This window comes from Miniopterus schreibersii (assembly GCF_964146895.1).
Source record: "Miniopterus schreibersii genome assembly, chromosome: 17".
NCBI classification, from domain to species: domain Eukaryota; kingdom Metazoa; phylum Chordata; class Mammalia; order Chiroptera; family Miniopteridae; genus Miniopterus; species Miniopterus schreibersii.
The window spans coordinates 31,926,902-31,946,286 of NC_138117.1; the positions used below are offsets into that span (position 1 = coordinate 31,926,902).

Below are 19,385 nucleotides of genomic sequence, written 5' to 3' on the forward strand. Positions count from 1 at the left end.
TTTCATTCTTTTGCATGTGGCTGCCCAGTTTTCCACACACAATTTATTGAAGAGACTGTCCTTCCCCCATTATATAGTCTTGGCTCCTTTGTCTTAAATTAATTGACATTATATTGTGGGTTTATTTCTGGGTTCTCTATTCTGGTGACCCATAGAATAATACCTGAATTTGCTTTTCAATAGTACACTCACTGTACTTTTTGGAAACTATATCAAATAATCAAACAAAGCCATCCTCCTTCAAAAACCAGTCTAGAACCATCTCTGAATTCCTCATTTACTTTGTCAAAATGGCTTCTAAAAATAATGTATGTAGCAACTTCCTCAATCCATGCTGACAACTAACATCTTTAGCTCCTCCTGTTGATGCCAATGCAAACTGTAGGCACACTGTCACCTGCAGGATGTATCATGGAGCTCAATGTGTAACCCTGGTTATGGAAAATGTTGCTATAAAGCTCATTTATAGAGCTGTCATAGGTAAAGAGGTGCCTTAGAGTTGACTGCTTCATTTAAGAACTGATCACAGACCTCAGATTTCCTGTTATTCTGCTGCACTATTTTTTTCCTTTGAAGACTGAAAGCTGAGTGGAGCTCTCCAGGTTGAACAGGGAAAAGCAAAGGGATACCAGGTATAGGGAACAGTACCACTTTAATTCACTCATTCATCATATATATGCTGAATATTGAGTGCCTGTCTTGCACCAAGCTCTGTTCTAGCCTTGATATGGAAATCTGTGAAATGGTAGGGAACACAGAGTTAAACCAGCATGACAATAGAGATTAGGGTCCAAAAAGTTATTGAAAAAAAGTGTTGTACCGCAGGCTAAGAGGGTTAGACATTATCCTACAAGTAGTGGGGATTCAAGAGGTTTTGCTTTAATGGGGTGACAGGACTTGCTCTTGTTTTAAAAAGAAGACTTTAGAAGCAGTTTGCAAGATGGACCAGAGAGGAAAGAAATGGGAAGAGGGTAAACTGTTAAGAAGCTCCTGCAATTAGCTAGGAAGGAGATGATAAAGGGCCTGCACTGAAGCAGTGGCCATAGGAATAGGGAGGACGGGATACAGAGCTGTTCACTGCATATACAGAAAGGCCTTATTCCCCAACTGGCTGGAGAGAGAGAGAGTAAGGGAGAAGGGGAGCCACAGGTGAGGCTCAAGAGCAGTGCTGGAGAAGTAAGAAGTAAGTCGGCTTTGCACGCTCTGGGTTGTGAAACCCATAAATTATAGGGAACACTGGCTATCTGGTACATAGCTAAAAATAACAGTGCACATATTCATATACATACATAAATTTGCACACAGGTTTACAGTGATATTGTATAGAGAAGTAATCCCTCAAAAGTATCAAATGCTAACTGTAATAATTTCTGTATAGAACTATTTTTTCTTTTTTCTTAATTTTTACTTGATTTTAGAGACTGAGGGAGGAGGAGGGAGAGAGGAGAGAGAGAAAGAGAAACATCAATTTTTTGTTCTACTTATTTATGCATTCTTTGGTTTATTCTTACTTGTGCCCTGACTGGGGATCAAACCTGCAACCCTGCTGTATTGGGGAGGATACTCTAACCAACTGAGCTATCAGGCCAGGGCAGAATTATTTTTCCTTTATATTATTTATTTTAGAAGATCTAGAACAAAGAACACATACTACATTTAAAGTTTTAATACATATTAAGCACATGTTATTACTATCATGCACATGAGGGCATTTAATATATCTTGGGATCAGAGGCTCTTTGTGCTAAAGGAAATACGAGCTATCAGCTAGCCCAACTACCTCATTTTACATGAGTACCATACCTAATATTCAAAGCTACAGGATAAACTCAACAGTGACTCTTAAACCCAAGTTGCTGCATAAGATGGAAAATAGAAACATTATTTAAAAACTTAAAAAGAACAGGAGAGCAGAGTAACAGAAATACTTAGGAAACCTAAGTTCTGTGGCCAATTCAGCCATTAAATAGCTAAAAATTCTAGAATAAGTCATTTAACCTCTCTAGGGCTGTCTTCCCATTTGTAAATAAAAGAATTGAATATCTATAATTTTAGTAGTAGGAATTCGTAAATATTCTAAAATATAAAAAGGATTTTAAAAAGTAACAAACATTAGAAATGGAAGATAAATCCTACCCAGCCTACTCTCTTAACACAAACAACAGCAAAAATAATGAAATGGTGTATTTCATTTCATCTTAGTTAGCAAAAAACAAATTTCAACTTGCATCTTCTCCGACAAGTAATTTTGAGAGGAATTCCTTCTATTAACTGTGCGATGACACTTTGTTTCCTCCACCCTAACCCATATGTGTAATGCTCATAAGAATGTTCTCTTATTAAAATAAATGTAGTAGCTCAAGATGGCAGAGCAAGTACTTACCTTTATTTACCTCTCTCTCCTGAAGCCCCATTAAGTGGTAGTAAAGAATGAATGAAAAAATTAGAAGCCCTCAATACTGAAGAGAATGAAGACAAAAAGTATACGAAATTTCACAATGATCTAGTGGACAAAAAGCATGTGATGAGTGGCAATTAATGAAGCAGAGAGAGGAAATCACAGCTAAAATACATGTGGGAAGGATGAGGCTGGGAAAAGAAGTCAATCTAATCTGAAGAAAGGTAGGAACTCAGGCCTGCAGGAAGTACAAAGCTGGAATGAGAAGAGAGGCGGGAAAAAAGAGGCATAATTAAAAGAATATAGGCAGTCAATTTCTGTCAAGCACAAAATAGCTGGCAGTAAGGCCAAGTGCACCATACCTAGTAATAAGCCAGTTCGTATCCTGGCAAATTGATATCAAATATTTTTTTCTCTGCTCTAAAAAAACTGAATAAATTGTCTAGAGAAGAATGAAGTTTGGGATGGTTGGTAATGGAGCAATAGGTCCCTTATCCAGGCAGTAAAGAAAAGAATCAAAACGACAGCTGTTGGCAAGGCCTGAGGTGGTAAGACCTGGAGCAGGAGGGCTCCCACCGGAGGACTCTGCAGGGTGATCACAGGAGCCCAATCCTGGCTCTGACTCTCTGTGCTGCTGTTCACACATCTTAAAATGGGTGAAAATTATATACATTTATAAATTGTTGTGAGAATTAAATACATAGCCCTCAAACAGTGCCTTAAAAATGTAGCTTTTAAAAAATGTAGCTTCTTGTATATCCAATCACCACCAGTTTTATTAACAAACCCATTAGTTGAAAAAGACAATGTCTAGAATCACGTTTGGTTGTGATGACTGGGCTGCTACAGGAATCTACTGATAGAGGCTAGGGATGCTGTTAAACATCCTACGATGCACATAACAGCCCCCACAAAAGAGAATTATCTGGTCAAAAATGTGACTCGTGGCAAGTCTGCAAACCCCTGAGTAATGGACCCAGTAACATCCAGTGGGCCAGATGTCAGAGCAGTGAGTGCATGAAGGGGATCTGGGAAGGAGAGCCAGGCAAAAGAGTAAGGGAGTGAGATTCCAGGACTTCAGAATGGCTGCCAAGTGGTCCAGACTGAGTATGAAAGGAAGGAGATCCAGAAAAAGGTTGACAGACTGGTAGATAAAGGTGTGATTCGGGAACTGGAGAACATGATGAGGGTAAGCTGTGGTCCAAGAAAGGGCTCAGGAGTTTGCAAACCTGAAGATAAGATCATTCCTAGTGACAATGATATAGAAATTATGGTACATCTGCAAGTGAAGGACATTAGAAATGAAGGGTGTTGAATGTGAAACGGAAAATCTGTGCTGCCAAAGTGCTAGTCAAGTCATCAATGTCCTGCTGAAGTGAAAGAAAGACAGGTACGAGGAGGAAAAAACAGAGAAAAGCTGTGAGCCAATGATAAGGAAAACACTGAAAGATCTGAGATTTCTACCAGGGAGTCTTTTCTTCAATATCTCTCCCCCTTATCTATGGAGTGAGGGCTATTAAGGTAAGAAAGGCCAAGTGGAAGACACTAGAATTCCCCTGCCTACCAAACAAGTAAATCAAAGGTAGTGCTGCATTCCTGGAGGCAGGATCAAGGACATGAAGATGCAGCGGGGGAGGGAATGGATTCCCTCCACATCCCATTTACTTGCCTATGTGGCCCTGCAGAAAACAGATGTTCTTAGAGAAGGACAATTTATTACCATAAACGTAATCAAATGACAACTCCAAGTGCAGCTGTTATTCCAGATGTGATTTCATGGCTAGAGCAAATCAAATATTCCCCAGCACCTGGTAGACAATAATTGATCTAACAAATTTTTTTGTTGTTTTACTTTATTTTTACTGTTGACACTACTACAGATGTACCCCATTTTACCCCCTTTACCCACCTGCCCCTGAGGAACCCCACCCCCCCCTCCGGCCATCACCACACAGTTGTCTGTATCCATGGACAAATGCTTTCTTTTTCTAGTAAAGCTATATACTTCAGGGTGACATGTATCCTCCAGCTCTTGTCACAATCTAATCTACAAGGACTTTGATGGCTACTCCATTCCACCGAACATCTTGCTGGTCTGTTACACATGCTGACTGAACCTGAATTCAGAAAGTTGCAACTATTCTAGACACATGGTATTCCCCAGAGAGTGGGAAATAAACCCACAAATATGCTGGGCCGTGGTGAAATTCCTGGGGTCAGTGGTCCGGGTTATGTTAGGATGCCCTTTCTAACCACTGAGACAGAAGCTCAATGCTTAGTGGGTCTCTCTGAATTTTGGGTCAACAAATACCTTATTTGAACATACTTCTCCAACCTTTATACCAAGCAACCCAAAAAGCTGCCAGTTCTGAGTGGGACCCAGAACAGTCAAGGCTCTGCAACAGGTCCAGGCCACCAGGCAAGCTATTCTACTGCTTGGCCTTTGCAACCCGGGACATGTGGTGGTGCTTAGAAGTATCTGTGCCATGAACAGATGCAGAACGGCAGCTCTGACAGACCTTGCCAGGTGACTCCCCAGGTGACTGAAGGACAGTGGTGAAGGAACAGCCTCCCAGTGGGCAGAACGTTGAGCAGAGCACCTGATCATTTTGCCTGAACAAAGCCATGGCCAACATGTGGAACTATGTTGATTTGTGTAAAATGACTAATAATTTTGCTGGATGGTCAGGGATTTAGAAGGAACGTGATTGGAAAATAGATGACAAGAGGTCTGGGAAAGACATGTAGATAGGTCTCTCTGGATACAGAGTGAGAAAATAAATGAGTCACATGGGAATGATTTGTTCAGCAGAGAGGAATCTCAAAAACCAGGGGACAGGATAAACAGTCCTATGGAAGTCAATCAACCTCTTTCCCCAGCCACTGCTGCCCCTCACAAATGGGTTCAAGAACAAAGTGGCCATGGCAGCAGTAGTGTGCTTCTGTTGTAGGGGTCGAGGGGCATCTCAACATGTCCCAGACCATCAGCCAACTAGAAATTACACCAAGGTGGCAGGACCCTGAATTTCTGTGGGATGGAGTTTATGTATGGACTCAGGAACACTGCATTTTACTCACTCAACACTGCTCAATGACCAGCCTCCAAGAGCAGAGACCAGTACTAAGCTTCCAATATAGCACCACTCGCTGGGAGGATCAGCTGGCCACCTGGTGGCAAGGTGATTTCATAGGCCCATTCTAAATGAATATATTATCACTGGAACTCTGAATCTGGATTTGCCTTTCCTGCCCACAAAGATTCTACCAAAACCATCATCCATAAACTTAGAGAATTTCGGATTCACTGTCATGGTATATTCCCCATAGCACTGCTTCTAACTGAATAAATCATTTTACAGGAAATGATTTGGGATAATGGGGTTGTGCTTACGTAATCCACTGGTCTTTCCAGTGCTGGGCTTGACAGACTAGTGAAATGACTTTTTTAAATTAAACTTTCTATTTTGAGACCACATGCAATTGTAAGATCCCCTGCACCCTTTACCCAGTTCTCCCAATGGTAACATCTTGTAAGACACGGTATAATATTACAACCATAGTATTCAGATTTCACATGGGAAGGTTCATGTATTCATCACCACAGTACAGCTGCAGGACAGTTCCAACGCCACAAGGATCTTTTGTGTTGTCCTTTAATAGGTCTCCATCTCCTTTCTGCCCACTCCCATCCCTAACTTTTAGCAACTATTAATCTGTTCCCCCTCTCTATGATTTTGTCATTTCAAGAATGTCACTCAAATGGAACCACACAGCATATAACCCTCTGGGACTGGCTTTTCCACTCAGCATGATTCCCTAGAGAGTCATTCAAGTAGATGTTTCTCAATTGCTTGTTCCTTTTCATTGCTGTGTAGTATTTCACGGTACAGATGGACCAACGTGCGTCTAACCACTGACCAGCTGAAGGACATCTGGGCTATTTCCAGTTTGTGCTATTACAAGTAAAGCTGCTACGAACATTTGTGTATAGGTTTTTATATGAACATAGTTTTCATTTCTCTGGGATTAATACTCTCTGCCTTGGTTTGCACTTATTTCCTATGGGAGAACCCAACATCTCAGCTAGGCCAAGGGACTTGTTAAGTGGCCTATTCCTGGACGGGGCGTCTACCATTCATCCTCTGCCAGTTGCCAACACCAGAGTACCCAAAGCTTTAAACTGAATCAACACTATTGAATTTTATTCCCAAATCCCTACAAACCAAGCTCCACTCAAATGTGAGTTTCCTTTATTTCCTGTTATTTAATGCCGATCAAAACAAACCTAAGACGTGTAATCGTGTTACAAAACTTAATGTAATTAAAAGAAAAAGTTAATATAACCTCTAAAAGAAAAAACAAAGTAAAACAAAACCCATACACATTAAAAGGGAGCGAGATTTCTGAGCAAAAATTAGACTTAAGATATAAAAATAGTGAAAGCTAATGCTGACTTGAGAAGTCATAAAAGAGAGTCTGATTGTTTATAATTAAATCATATGATCACCTACAAAACAAATACTGTACATGCAGAATATATTCATTTTTTCTTTTAGAAAATGTACACTATTATTTATAGGCATTTTATTAGTGTTGATAAAAACTTACTCTCCCTAGAAATTTATATCTACTTCAACACATTCTCATTGTTTTTATGATGACTACTCATTTCCGCTCAACATGCTTTGAAAATGATAGATTCCACTGTGAAACTAAATATTTCAGAAGATTTTTATTACTAACTCAGAAATAATGCTCTAGAATTCTCTGATGCAAAACCAGGGACACTATGGGTAAAACCAGAAATATTTTTCAACATTCCTTTACATATTAGTATTTAAAATATTGGTATAATTTTTAAAGTTGTCAATATAAAAGTAGTGAGAAAACAAAGGGTTAAATAAAACTATATGATATTGCCACTATATGAATTTAGCAGACTTAAAACTTATATTAAAAATATGAAACTTTTCCCCCTTACTGAAACAAATCCTTTAAATAAGCTCTATTTTGGATTTTCCCAGTATTCTGAAAAAACAAAATATCAGATTTAAATATTCTGTGGTCTGGAATATTTCAGAATTTTGAAATAAAAAATACCAATAAAATATTCATGAAAAGCAACATTTAAAAGTATCTGCATAAACCCTATTTAATCTATCACTAAAATGAAACTATAAACTCTGTAACATTATTCTATATAAATAGGCTAAAATAGTGAAATGTTATTTTTCATCTTAAAATAATAAAATGCTCTATTGTTTGGCTTTGAAAACTCTTGCAAACCATTTTTTCAATGTGCTGACAAGTAATGTGCCACCCTCTACCCTTAAGAAACAGTAGTACTCATAAAGCAGAAAACCAATTCTTTGCTCAATTATTGCCACCTTGTGGCTATAAAATGGGTGATGAGCTCAGCTCCCAACTGGCTTAACAGGTTCTACAAATCTCTACCAACATAAGAGGGGTAAAGGTTTTAAAATATTTTTAATGAAAGAAATGAGAAAAAGGTATCAAACTTAAAAAATATGCTATGTTGGTTACAAAAATGAAAAGGTACCTACCTTGGGGCTGTGGGGGAGACAAGTTGAAGAGACAGATTCATACACCAATATTAAAGGTAACGAGGCAAAGGAAAAGAGAAGTGGGTGAGCATGGGAAGAGGGCACATACGAACCTCCACACAAAACAATGGCATTTCGCATCATTTAAACTTGACATCCTTTAACTAGTAACCTCACAGAACTTTGAGGATAAGGCATTCAGGATGCACTGCCCTTGATTAAATTCCTACCTGCAGGAGAAAATTCCTTTTAAGAATAACTTTTAAGAATATCATTCTTTCTGAGGTGCACATATAGACACACAAGCCTGCACTTCAAGGATAAGAATGAAATCAGTGGGTACAATTTCAACTTTCATACATACACACACACACACACACGTTTTCATTAAATATATATATATATATTTAAGTCCAATAATAAGTAATGACCACCAGAGATGTATAATGTCTCATGTATAATTAATTACTCAACCAGTGAACTGTATAAATTTAATTCCAATTCAAATCAACAAATATATATTCAATCCCTACTTATGTGTAAGGCATTATGCAAGGAATGAAAAGGGTGAATAAAAATAACCCCTAACCTAATCTAGAAAACAGGATAAAACAAATTCACAAATGACTTTAATATAACTTAAGAGTTGTGTGTGTACCATAAAGATAGTATAAAACAAAGCCCTGGAAATTCAAAAGGAGTTTCATCTGGTTGGGGAGATGACAAAGGCCTAATAAAAGAGGCTTTTCCAATGGAATCTGCAGGCAGAGACACTAATTCCAGGGGAAAGAGAAAAGGTAAGACATACAGGCTTGTTTAGGGAACAGCAAACTGTTCATCTTCCAAAAAAATTTTTTAAGCAGAAGCCATGTTACAAATGAAATCTTACATAGAGCCTCAATATATATAACATAAATGTAGTATTTTGTTGATATAGTGTATTTGTTAAATTCAAATTGATGGCATTTACTTATTACTAAGTAAAAAAAAATGTGAACAGCCCAGCTGTGCGTGGCTCAGCGGTGGAGCAACGACCTAGGATACAGGTGATTGGGGTTCAATCCCCCGTCAGGGCACATGCCAGGGTTGCGGGCTCGATCCCAATGACTCTCTGTCATCATTGATGTTTCTATCTCTCTCTCTCCTTCTCCTTTCCTCTGAAATCAATAAAGATATATTAAAAAAACAAATGTGAACATGCCATTATTTTGATAAAGATCACAAATTAATATCAGGGGTGAGGGATAACAACCCCAAGTTCCCAATTTCTGTATTTTGTTTTCACTGCCCAGTATCAAAAAAGTGCACTTACAATACCCCACATGGAAAAGGGGGTGAGGCACTGTCAGACACTGTAAGTGGGAGTGTGGCACAAACAAGCTCTATCACAATGCAAATTGTGTGTACACTGTGACCCAGCATATAGTCCATAAGTATGCAAAAATGTAAATGTTCATGGTAGCACTGTCTGTATTAAAGGGAAAAAAAACAAACAGAAAGAAGCCTAGAAGCTCATTAATGAAAGCCTGGTTGGATACATTATGCTATATCCATACCAGGGAATACCAAGCAAACTTTTTTTCAATGAGGTATACACATGATACACATGTAATGAGAAGGAAAAATATTCTAAGTTCTACGCACTTAAGTAAAAACAGCAATTTTCAGTAGCAGCAACTAAAATATAGCTTACTAAATCTCAGGGACTTGTGCTGTGTTTACATAATGAATTCACTTAAACACATAATAACCCCAGGGTTTCCTTTTATAAAAAAGGAAAAGAAAGACACACAGATATTAAGTAATTTTCCAAGGAGACACAGCTAGTAAATGATAGAACCATAATTCAAGCTGACACTGAATCCAGAACTTGCACTCTGAAACAGTAATAGTGTACTTCAAAACCATACCAACCAATTTGTGCATTTTTAAGTATAATTATACTTATACTTAGTTTATATTTACATATGTATTACAAAATCTCTAGAAGTTGCAATTAAAAAAAAAAAAATACACACTCCAGCCTTGAGAAAATGAGGGAAAGAGAAAAGGGACTTTTACATTTCCCACAATAACTTTCAGTGCTATTTAAATTCTTTTTAAAGTAAGCAAATATTACTTCATAAAATTAATTTTTTTTTCAAAAATCCTGACCACACAATAAAGATAAACTTTATTCATCTTGTAACCTCAGGACACTCTTCAATAGATCCAGAAACTTCAAAAAGTAAAGTGAAAGTGTTTTCACAAAGTTGACTATCAACACCTAATAGCTGCTCATATTTCTCATCATAAACATAAATCAGGAAAGCACTGAAAACTTCCAATTAATATTAAAATTAAAACAAATGTATTTTCAGTTATCTTATTGCTTATAATTGTTTTTGATCAATTATTATTCTGGATGAGCTCGTAAGTAATATGCTCACATCTGTACTATTCACACTTGTGCAATTGTTTTTGAGCAATCGCCCACAAATCTCGAGCGAAGCTCAAATATGCATTATGTGTACAATTCATTCATTCACCCGTTCGGCAAACACTGAGAGCCCACTGAACTGAGAGTCAAGCACTGTGCTGGATGCCAGGCAGTTTTTCCTATAATCCAGGACACCACTGTGAACTGTCTGATAATGGTCCCCAAGGAGATAAGTACAGAAACTGAGTTTGTTTTTATATAACTTAATATTGCCAGACATCCAATTTCACGTCTGCTGAATCTAATAATTCAAAAAAAGTCTGACTTCCATTTATGCGAATTTATTCCATTTCATTCATCTGCTAATTCTATTGTATTTTACAAAAGTATTGCCTGAGTCAGATGGGAATTTTAAGTCATTTACAGAAAAGTGGGGTACTGACAGGTTAGATTGCTTGCTCAGGTTCATAGAGAGAGTAATTCTCCCATTCACCTAGTCACTGAATTAACAAATATAAAGAACCTTCACGCCAGGCACCAAGTACCGCACTGGAGCTACAGTCTAGAACCAGACGAGCAGAGGGCGCAGCCTCTCCGGCGTGAGTCCGAGTCGCCTCCGTGTCCCGGAGCCGCCTAGGCCTCCTCAGGACCCGCGCAGAGGCGCTGGACGCGACAGGTCCCACACATAAACGCGGCAGAAACGGAGAAACAGCACCCCCGGCGCGCTCCGCTCCAGTGCCCACAGGGCTCCGGACCCGCACACCCGCTCCGACTCCAGCGCCAGGCCCGCCCCCGACCTCAGCCCCACCCCTCAGCGCCCGGCTCCGCCCCGACCCCCGGGCCCCTCCCCACGCTCGGCCCCACCCCGGATCTCAGTCCCACCCCCCAGCCCGGGCTCCGCCCCGGCTCCGCGCCCGCCTCAGGATCTCGGCCCCAACCTCACGTCGGGCTCCGCCCCGACTCCCAGCTCCACCGCCTATGCAGGACCCGGACCCGACTGCAGCCCGCAGCCCCCACGTCCGGCCCCGCCCCGCCCCCGGCCCCCGGCCCCGCCTCCCGCGCGCGTCACGGGCTCAACTCCCCGGACTCACCGGCTTCCGCCCGAGCTCCGCCTTCCGCTGCAGCTCCGAGTGTCGCTCCAGAGCGCTCGCGAAGCCGCCTGTGCGCGGTCTAGGTTCCGTGGACCCGGAACTCTCGCTCCCGGAGCCACTTTCAGTGCCCGCCCCTCGACAGGGCCGAGGGAAGAGGAACACGCGCAGGAAAGGACTCTCGGCTGGCCAAGCACGAGTCCGACACAGCGCCGCCATGACGGCTCCAGACGGAACCTCTGACCCTTAACCTCTCCGCCAGCGCGCAGGTCACGGGCGGAGCAACGAGAGCTCCGCCCACTGGCCCCAAAGCACTGGTGACGCGCAGGCGCAGTGTAGTCGGCGCACTCTCGAGTCGGGGTAGAGGCCGGGGGCCCTCGGTGCACCAAGTCGGCGCGTATGGGTCCTCTACTAGCAGCGATTAGCGAGGAAAGCGATTTTCACCCCAGGGATCTCGCCCCCCTTCCCAGGCTTCCCGTGGGCCTTGTCCTGTGAATTCTGCAATGCGACACTCGCTGATCCAGCCGCCTGCGGCTGTGCCCCGGGCGGCCGCGAGGCTCGTCCCTCACCGCTCTTCAGGTCTTTGTTGGAACCCCAAATACACACTGTTGGGCTCCTCGGTTTGCGCTATTTCATTTAGTGCTTCTTAATATAGTATAGAGCTGGCCCCAGCCGGTTTTCTCCGTGGTTAGAGCGTGGGCCTGCGGAGTGGAGCGTCCGGGGTTGGACTCTGGTCAAAGGCAGGTTATCCGGTTGCAGGCCGGCCCCTGTCGGCGTGCGTGGGGGAGGCAGCCGAGGACACACCGATGTTCCTCTCCCTCGGAAAAGCAATGGGAAAAATATCCTCCAGGGAGGATAATATATATGCTACAGTTGCCTTACAGTGTTGCTTGGCGTCTGCGACCCCATCTTACTGTTGGGTGGCTGACACCCGGCTCACACATTTGTGAAATCCTGCACCCAGTTTGTCTTTGCCTCTTTTGCGGACAGTCTACCCACGTTACAAAAATGCTACTATTTCCGAGACCACCTCCTCACCTCGACGTATCTGCGGTCGCTTCTAGGGATTGAGAAATTTCGGAATGTGCCTAAATACGCCTTACCAGAGCCCCCTCACTCGTGATTTTTCTTCCTTTTTCTTCCCCCCCAATGTGAATTGACAGAATTTGTCCACACTCTTCAAAACTGAGCCTAATATCATACTACTTGAAGAAGTGTTTACGAATTAAGCCGTCCACCCATCTTATATGCAGTAATTGTGTATTAATTAGTTATGCAATTTACATGTAATTATTTGGGGGGGGTGGCAAGCACCCTTTCACATTTATTTGCAAGTACTTTTACAGAAGGGAATTTTATGTATGACCACAGCCCCTATCTTAATAATAGTTTATGTTCTCTTCAATTGCATAGTCAGAGAAAATACAGAATACCAGAAGGGCACTAACCATGGAATGGTGCATAATTTTGTGAATCGCACACTTACAGACTTTATTATTAGCCAACTGTAAGGTAATCCTTACAAATTCAGTAAGGGGCATAAAATAAATTACACTCCAGGTAAGTTCTGCCCTCAGGCACTTAAACCAGTTATTTCCCCTGGCCATGACTGAAGTCTTGCATAAGACATTTTTGCATTCTGTATGGCTGTTGCTACTTCCTTCTATCTACTTCCCTTCAGGGAAAAGTGTGGTAAATTATAATGAGCATTGGCCTGTGACCTTAAGAACCCTAAATCTAGTCCGGACTCTAATCCTGACCCCAGGCAAGCCAATTTAATATTAATTTGGTTTCCTCACTTGTAAAACCAAATAATTAGACCCTGTATTAAATTTAAGGAAGTGTGTGTAAACTTACTACATCAGTATCTACAGGACAAATGGGATTAGTAATATCCCAGCTCTTAAATTCAACAGATGTATTATGTTCCTGTCCTGTTGCAGCCAGATGATAAATTCCTTGAGGACTGTGACAACAGGCATTTTGGGACAAATCCTCAAAGTTTTTAATGCATGAGTGAGTTTGTATCCACTGACTTCAAGTTATGCTAAGTTCTCTGCCTTTAGTATAGCATCAGAGCATCAGATGAGAGGAACTGTACAGGAGTAAGCAAATCAGCAAGGAGATATCCGCATACTGGCCTTGCCTGTTCAATCACCAACTGTAACATAAGCTCTAATGCAGTGTTTTAACATCTTCGTGGCACCTCAGGGATTCTGATCCTGCTCTATCTCTTGAGCCATGCCTTCTTTATAATGCAGGCCTCTTTTCTCCAATAGCTTGCAGATTAATTTGTCGATATGCTTTGTAAAAAGATAAGTAATGGTGGATGGCAAGACAAGTCCTGGCTCCTCATCACCTGGCTGTGATCTCATCTGGTGACGTTGCCACTTCCTTACGAAGAATATTGAAATGGGCGTTTCAACATTTACTAAAAGCTCAATAAATAGTGGCTACTAGTGGCTAGATGGAGGTGATCAGAAATTCATGCCTCTTAAGCTTGCATGAAAACCTGTAAAAAAGGATAGGGCTAGCCATACATTAGGGAGATACTAGTATCACTCTCAAGACAGCCTTTTCAGCCATAGAGATGAGTAAGATCGTTAAGGAGATAGTAGATGATGAGTAGGGATAGGCAATAACATTTAAGGAGCTGAAAGAAGGGAATACTGGAAAATAGGCAAGCTGGAAAATAAACAGACTCAAGCCTAGAAACCAAGGGGGGAGACTAAAGCACATCGAAATGGAGAGTCTTAAAGATACTACCCACTTAAAAAATATCCAAACAACAAAATTGTGTTTTTTTGCTGTGTTCTAGGAAAACCGTCCCATTAAAATAATCACTACCAGCCAACCTAAGTAACATCAAAATTACACATAAGAGGTGGCAAGAATTTTAGTTGCCGTACAGCATTTCTCTAAATATGAAATCCTGGCAGGTGACAGGTATGTGCAGGCCCTGCCCTCTGTTGGTTTACCAATTGAGTGAGTTATTTTGGCTTATTTTGGTTCATTTGGGTCTCAGAATGAGAATAGTATGACAACTGTGAAATCTAAGGTTTGCAAATTAAAAGTGATACTGCTTTATATTAACTGCAACCCAACATGGTCTCTCTAATTAATCCAATCACAACGGGACAGTCACTAATTAATGGCCAAATGTCTCCTCACTAAGGGCAAAAATCTGATTTTTCATCTGGGTTTTAAGAGCTATAAAAAAATGTGTATAACATGATCCAACTTATAAAGAATTCTAGAAAACACAAACTAATCTAGTGACAAAAAACAAATCAGGGGCTGCCTGGAGATGGTGCAAGGAGAAGGGTGGGAGGGAGTAGTCACAAAAGTGTAGAAGGAAACTGGTGAGGGGGACAACGGATATGTTCATAATTGTGATGGTTTCTCGAGTGTATAAATATGTTGAAACATCAAATTGTACACTTTAAATCTGAGCCATTTTGTATGTCAATTATACCTCAATAAAATTGTTTTTAAAAAGAAGGAAAAAAGAGCCCTAGCCAGTTTGGCTCAGTGGTTAAAGCACTGGCCCACAGACTGAAGGGTCTTGGGTTCGATTCCAGCCAAGGGCACCTACCTCGTTTGCAGGCTTGATCCCGGGTCCCGGTTGAGGCTCGTTCAGGAGGCAACCAATCGATGTCTCTCTCTCTCGGTCTCTCCTCCACTTCCCCTTTCTCTGAAAAGCAATGGGAAAAAGAAGAAAAAAGAAATATATGTGATCCTAACATAGGGCCTACGCAGCACCTCCTCTAGTGCATATACAACATCCACCTACAAATGCTTGGGGTAGCCAGCAGTAGCTTGCTCAGTTTTGTTTGATACATTGATGAGGTTTGTTTGATAGCTGCTTATGTTATTTCCATGGCCAAGATGTGGAGGGTCTGGAGAGTTGTCACGCCTTTCCTCAACAGATAGGGAATACATGCAAAAAGACCCATGCCCAAATTATAGACTTTTTATTGTTTTCAAATACTATACAAAAGAAAAATAGACAGTGTGCATTTCTTGATTAACAGATCCAGAAATAGTGATTTGAAATTAAACATGCTTTTTTCTCTATTTGAATTACTAAGATAATCCAGTGAGTTGTACTCTCTTCCATTGATTACTTTGGCCTCACAAGCATAAGAATTCTTGTTTTCTTTCCCACAAACTCCATAAACCAAAGGCATTCCTTTGTAAGAAGGGGACAATTTCAGGGGTTATTTTCTTCTCTGACACTTCTTGAATCCTTGAATATCTGAGAGTTTGCTCTCAAATTGCTGTTTTCTTAAAGTGTCAAACACAAAACACAATAGAGTGTAACTGAGTTCATGACATTGAATCTTCCACAAAGACCATTTTGAATAATATTTCTAAATCCATGTCTATTTTTCTAAATTCGCCCTCCTCCCTACTTTTGACTACTTCTTTTAAGAGGCAACTTACTATGCAGTAGATTAACTCATTTTTAGATTAAGTGTAATGATTTTCTGATTTCTTCTTTCACAGCCATTGCCAATACCCACATACACCCATCCCATTTTCCACCCCCATTTCTGTTACTTCTCCCCATAAACTAAAGAGATTTGAGAATATTTCACTTAACTAAAAAAACTGCCATCTTATTTCATTTTGCCTTGTTGAAAAGATAGTGACTGCAGGATGCTCAAGAAACAATATGATGAAAACATATTGTGATAACAAATTGAAAGGTGACATAGTTGGTAGAAAAATATAACTTAACAGTTATGCTAAGTAACCACAATATTTCTATTTTTTAAAAAAACACAGATTTCTACAGATCCACTCCTCTGGGACAATGCTTCAACGACTTTCCCCTTAAATCCTCCATAAGGAAATAATTTATGAAGTTAGTCTGATACCATTAAGCAGTGATTTAAAGCAGATGGTAAAAAAATGCCCCCTTTTTTTAAGCATAGACACCTGTTGATTATTTAATACAAGCTGTTTGCAGACCACTGGTCTCATAATAAATGTTGAGACCTATACTATTGGTATACAAAATTTATTAAGCTTTTCACGTGTAGTAGAGCAGAGTTTCAATTGCATCTAAAGTGCTAAGAAGCTCTAATAATCAAGGCCAGCAGCATGTTATTTTAGAAGAGTCAACACCTATGAATTTTCAAATGTGGTTTTCATAAGATAATTTCTGCTGAAGTAAATCTAGCCATGCTTTTTAAAAACGCTTTGGGTCACTCCAAGCTTGGCAATGAACATTTGGCATAAACAATAACAAAACAATCACAACTTGATAAATAACAAATACAACATTGTAGGCCATAACCATACACAGCAGAAGGAAAAGGTAGTGGTAATGCACGAGTAGCTATTAGAATGAAAAGAGCACTGTGGCCTCCATGCCGATCCTTCTAGAGGCTTTGGTGCACTCGGCCCTGACACTCTGTTTGAAGCAGGGGCAACATCTACAGAATCATTTAGTAATTCTTAACACACTGAAAACATGTAAGTAGCAAATGATGAGGTGATTTTTGTCAATGCGTTAAATCCTCTGGAGTTATCACCAACCTCTCAGTATAAAATTTTTTCAAATTATATTAGATAACTCTGTGTGCTTTTAGTTTTGTTTTATTTTACTTATTTTTAAATGGTGCTAAATGAATTATATGAAGACTGGAATGTTTTCCCTAATGTGACTGATTTTAGCATTTTTACCTCTAACTAGATCTAAAAAACTTTCCAGCTTTTGAATTGAATGTCTGACGAGAGTGTTCCTATATCCACCTACTGAGAACACAATGTGCTTGATTTAGAATATTATTCTGCAGTTTACCCTGAAACTCAAATGTAATCTGCTGAAAAATAGGTTGATGTAAGTGGCATAAGAACCAGCCCACTGAAATGATTACTGTCATAAACGGTGACAAGGACGTGAGGGTTCCACTCTCCAGTCACTAAGGAGTTTGAATTTACTACTGTAGATATTGTCACTTACAAACTGTAACAAGTGGGTATAGAGCTGACGTACTTAGTCTGCTGTCTTCAGATGCCCAAGATATCAGACAACCTTACACCAAAACAGTGTCTACTCAAAAACAAGTTTTGTAGCTGATAGTTCTTCCCTTGGAGGTAAAGAAAATTATGTCAAGACTTTTAATAACCAGGATTCAGAAAATTTAAAGGAACAATGTATTTAGAAATCAAATATACAGAGGTTCAAAAAAGGAGAAAAAGAAAATCATATAGAAGACAAAAATCAAACTGGCATCCCAGATCCAGAGCGATGGGGGGAAGGAGGGAAACCATGACAACCTGCCACTTCTCCGATCATCCTAGTGAGGGTCCCCAGGTACCACGTGTTTTTGTAGTGGCGCTTCCTAAATCAAGGGCCAGAAATGCACAGCGAAGGTGCTTCCCAGGAACAGAGGTGGAGATATTTTTATTTTGTTCAACCCACAGACTACTTGGTCAAAGGAATAAGTTAGGCTAAATAAAAGCACATGGGGTGGGAATTCACGGCAATGAACGTTGACAAGATGTGCTTGGTCTCGCTGGCAGCATCTGGCAGTGGGTGGCAGGGCAGAGGCAGGACCTCACGGGCCCTCCTGCGTGTGTTCTGGGAGAGACTCCGTGGCCGTGGCGCTGGCATTCGCAGTCGAATTCAAGACGTCTTCGAAGTCACCACCGGCAGGCTTGGTCCCCCCTACTTTAGACTTTGTTAAAAGTTCAGAAAGGAAAACAGATTATGAGATATGTACTTGGCTAACTCTAAGAAAGTATACATTTCTTTTCAGCACTTGCTACCATGATACAACATACTCTCAAAAATGAGATCAAAATTGATCACCTTAAATATCCATTAATAATGTAAAGAATAAAGTTATTAAAGTTCTTTAAATATTTTAGAAAGAAATAGTAATTTGAGTGATCTACCCACACCAAAGAGAGTTCAGGAAGCAAACAAGATAACATAAAAACCATGTTCACCTCTCTACTTGCCTTTAAGTTTTCAACCTTCTCTTCAAATGACTTGAAAGTTGGAGAGTTTCTGTGGAGAGAAAAGAAAAACAAACAGTAAAATCATGAACACTGAAAAAAACCCACCAATTTTGAAAACATCAATAGTTAATTTTATTCCTCTTAGCCATTACTTTCAGCAAAAGAACAGATATCTTTATCTATCCTACAGCTTCACAGGCATACACAAAAATACATATTGTGTAAGATTATCTACTCCTGTTTTAAGGTTTCTACAGTGATGCTTTTGATCCCATGAACAGAGCCAGTCTTAGACATATAAATGTAGACAGAGTCAAGTCCCTGTGTGATGAGGAAACAAGTCAGGTAACAAATCAGTTCTGTCATTTCTCCAACCAACTTGTCACTGCTGGTCAGTTGAACTTTGGTTAAGGCCCCATGCTCTAGAACTCGTGTTTAAGTTCACTAGTTGCCTGGCACGATTCCTACATGAACCCACATCACCAAGCAGGACAGGCTGACCAGAGGAGGTCCCGTAACAGGGATCGGCTTCCCAGGGGCCTCCATAATAGAGGGGGAAGGAGAGACCAAAAGGAAGGAAGGAAGGAGCCCAGAAATGTGGCTCAGCCTCTTCACAAAGCTGCCCCATGGACAGAGGCTCTCTGGGCCCACGGAAAGCCTCTCCCACACCTTCACGTCCATCCGCATGCATCAAAGAGATCACAGTGCCTAGGTCACTCCCATCGAGGTGTCTGAAGCATTTTACTACCCACCCGACCTTGCATATCCTTCCTGCTAACAAGATGAAGAAGGTGAGGGCAGGGACAGGGCCTTCCTCCTTCCCACAGTGGTGACGGGTAGCCATTCCCAAAGGGAGGTCCCCAGACCAGCTGCATCAACAGCTCTGGGGAACCTGTTCACTATGCTGATTCTTAGGTCCCACCCTGGCCTGACAAAAT

The 19,385-nt window shown here is 40.8% G+C and overlaps 2 protein-coding genes across 5 annotated transcripts in view; both read right to left on the bottom strand.

Annotated features, from left to right (window-relative positions):
* The window catches only part of MRPS28 (mitochondrial ribosomal protein S28), a 75,194-nt gene extending 62,983 nt beyond the window's left edge, over positions 1–12,211 (bottom strand). The window contains exon 1 of the mRNA XM_081117112.1: positions 11,473–12,211. Coding sequence (XP_080973238.1) covers positions 11,473–11,688 — 216 coding nt within the window. The 5' untranslated portion in view covers positions 11,689–12,211. The remainder of the gene's footprint in view (positions 1–11,472) is intronic.
* A 3,215-nt stretch (positions 12,212–15,426) lies between these two features.
* The window catches only part of LOC308547205 (tumor protein D52), a 67,734-nt gene continuing 63,775 nt past the window's right edge, over positions 15,427–19,385 (bottom strand). For 2 of the 4 annotated variants that reach the window (XM_081117109.1, XM_081117111.1), the window contains 2 exons: positions 18,448–18,496; positions 15,427–18,161 (listed from right to left, as the gene is read on the bottom strand). In XM_081117109.1, coding sequence (XP_080973235.1) covers positions 18,042–18,161; positions 18,448–18,496 — 169 coding nt within the window. In that variant the 3' untranslated portion in view covers positions 15,427–18,041. Of the gene's footprint in view, positions 18,162–18,435; positions 18,497–19,385 lie in introns of all 4 variants that reach the window. The other 2 variants (XM_081117110.1, XM_081117108.1) reach the window with 1 other exon arrangement.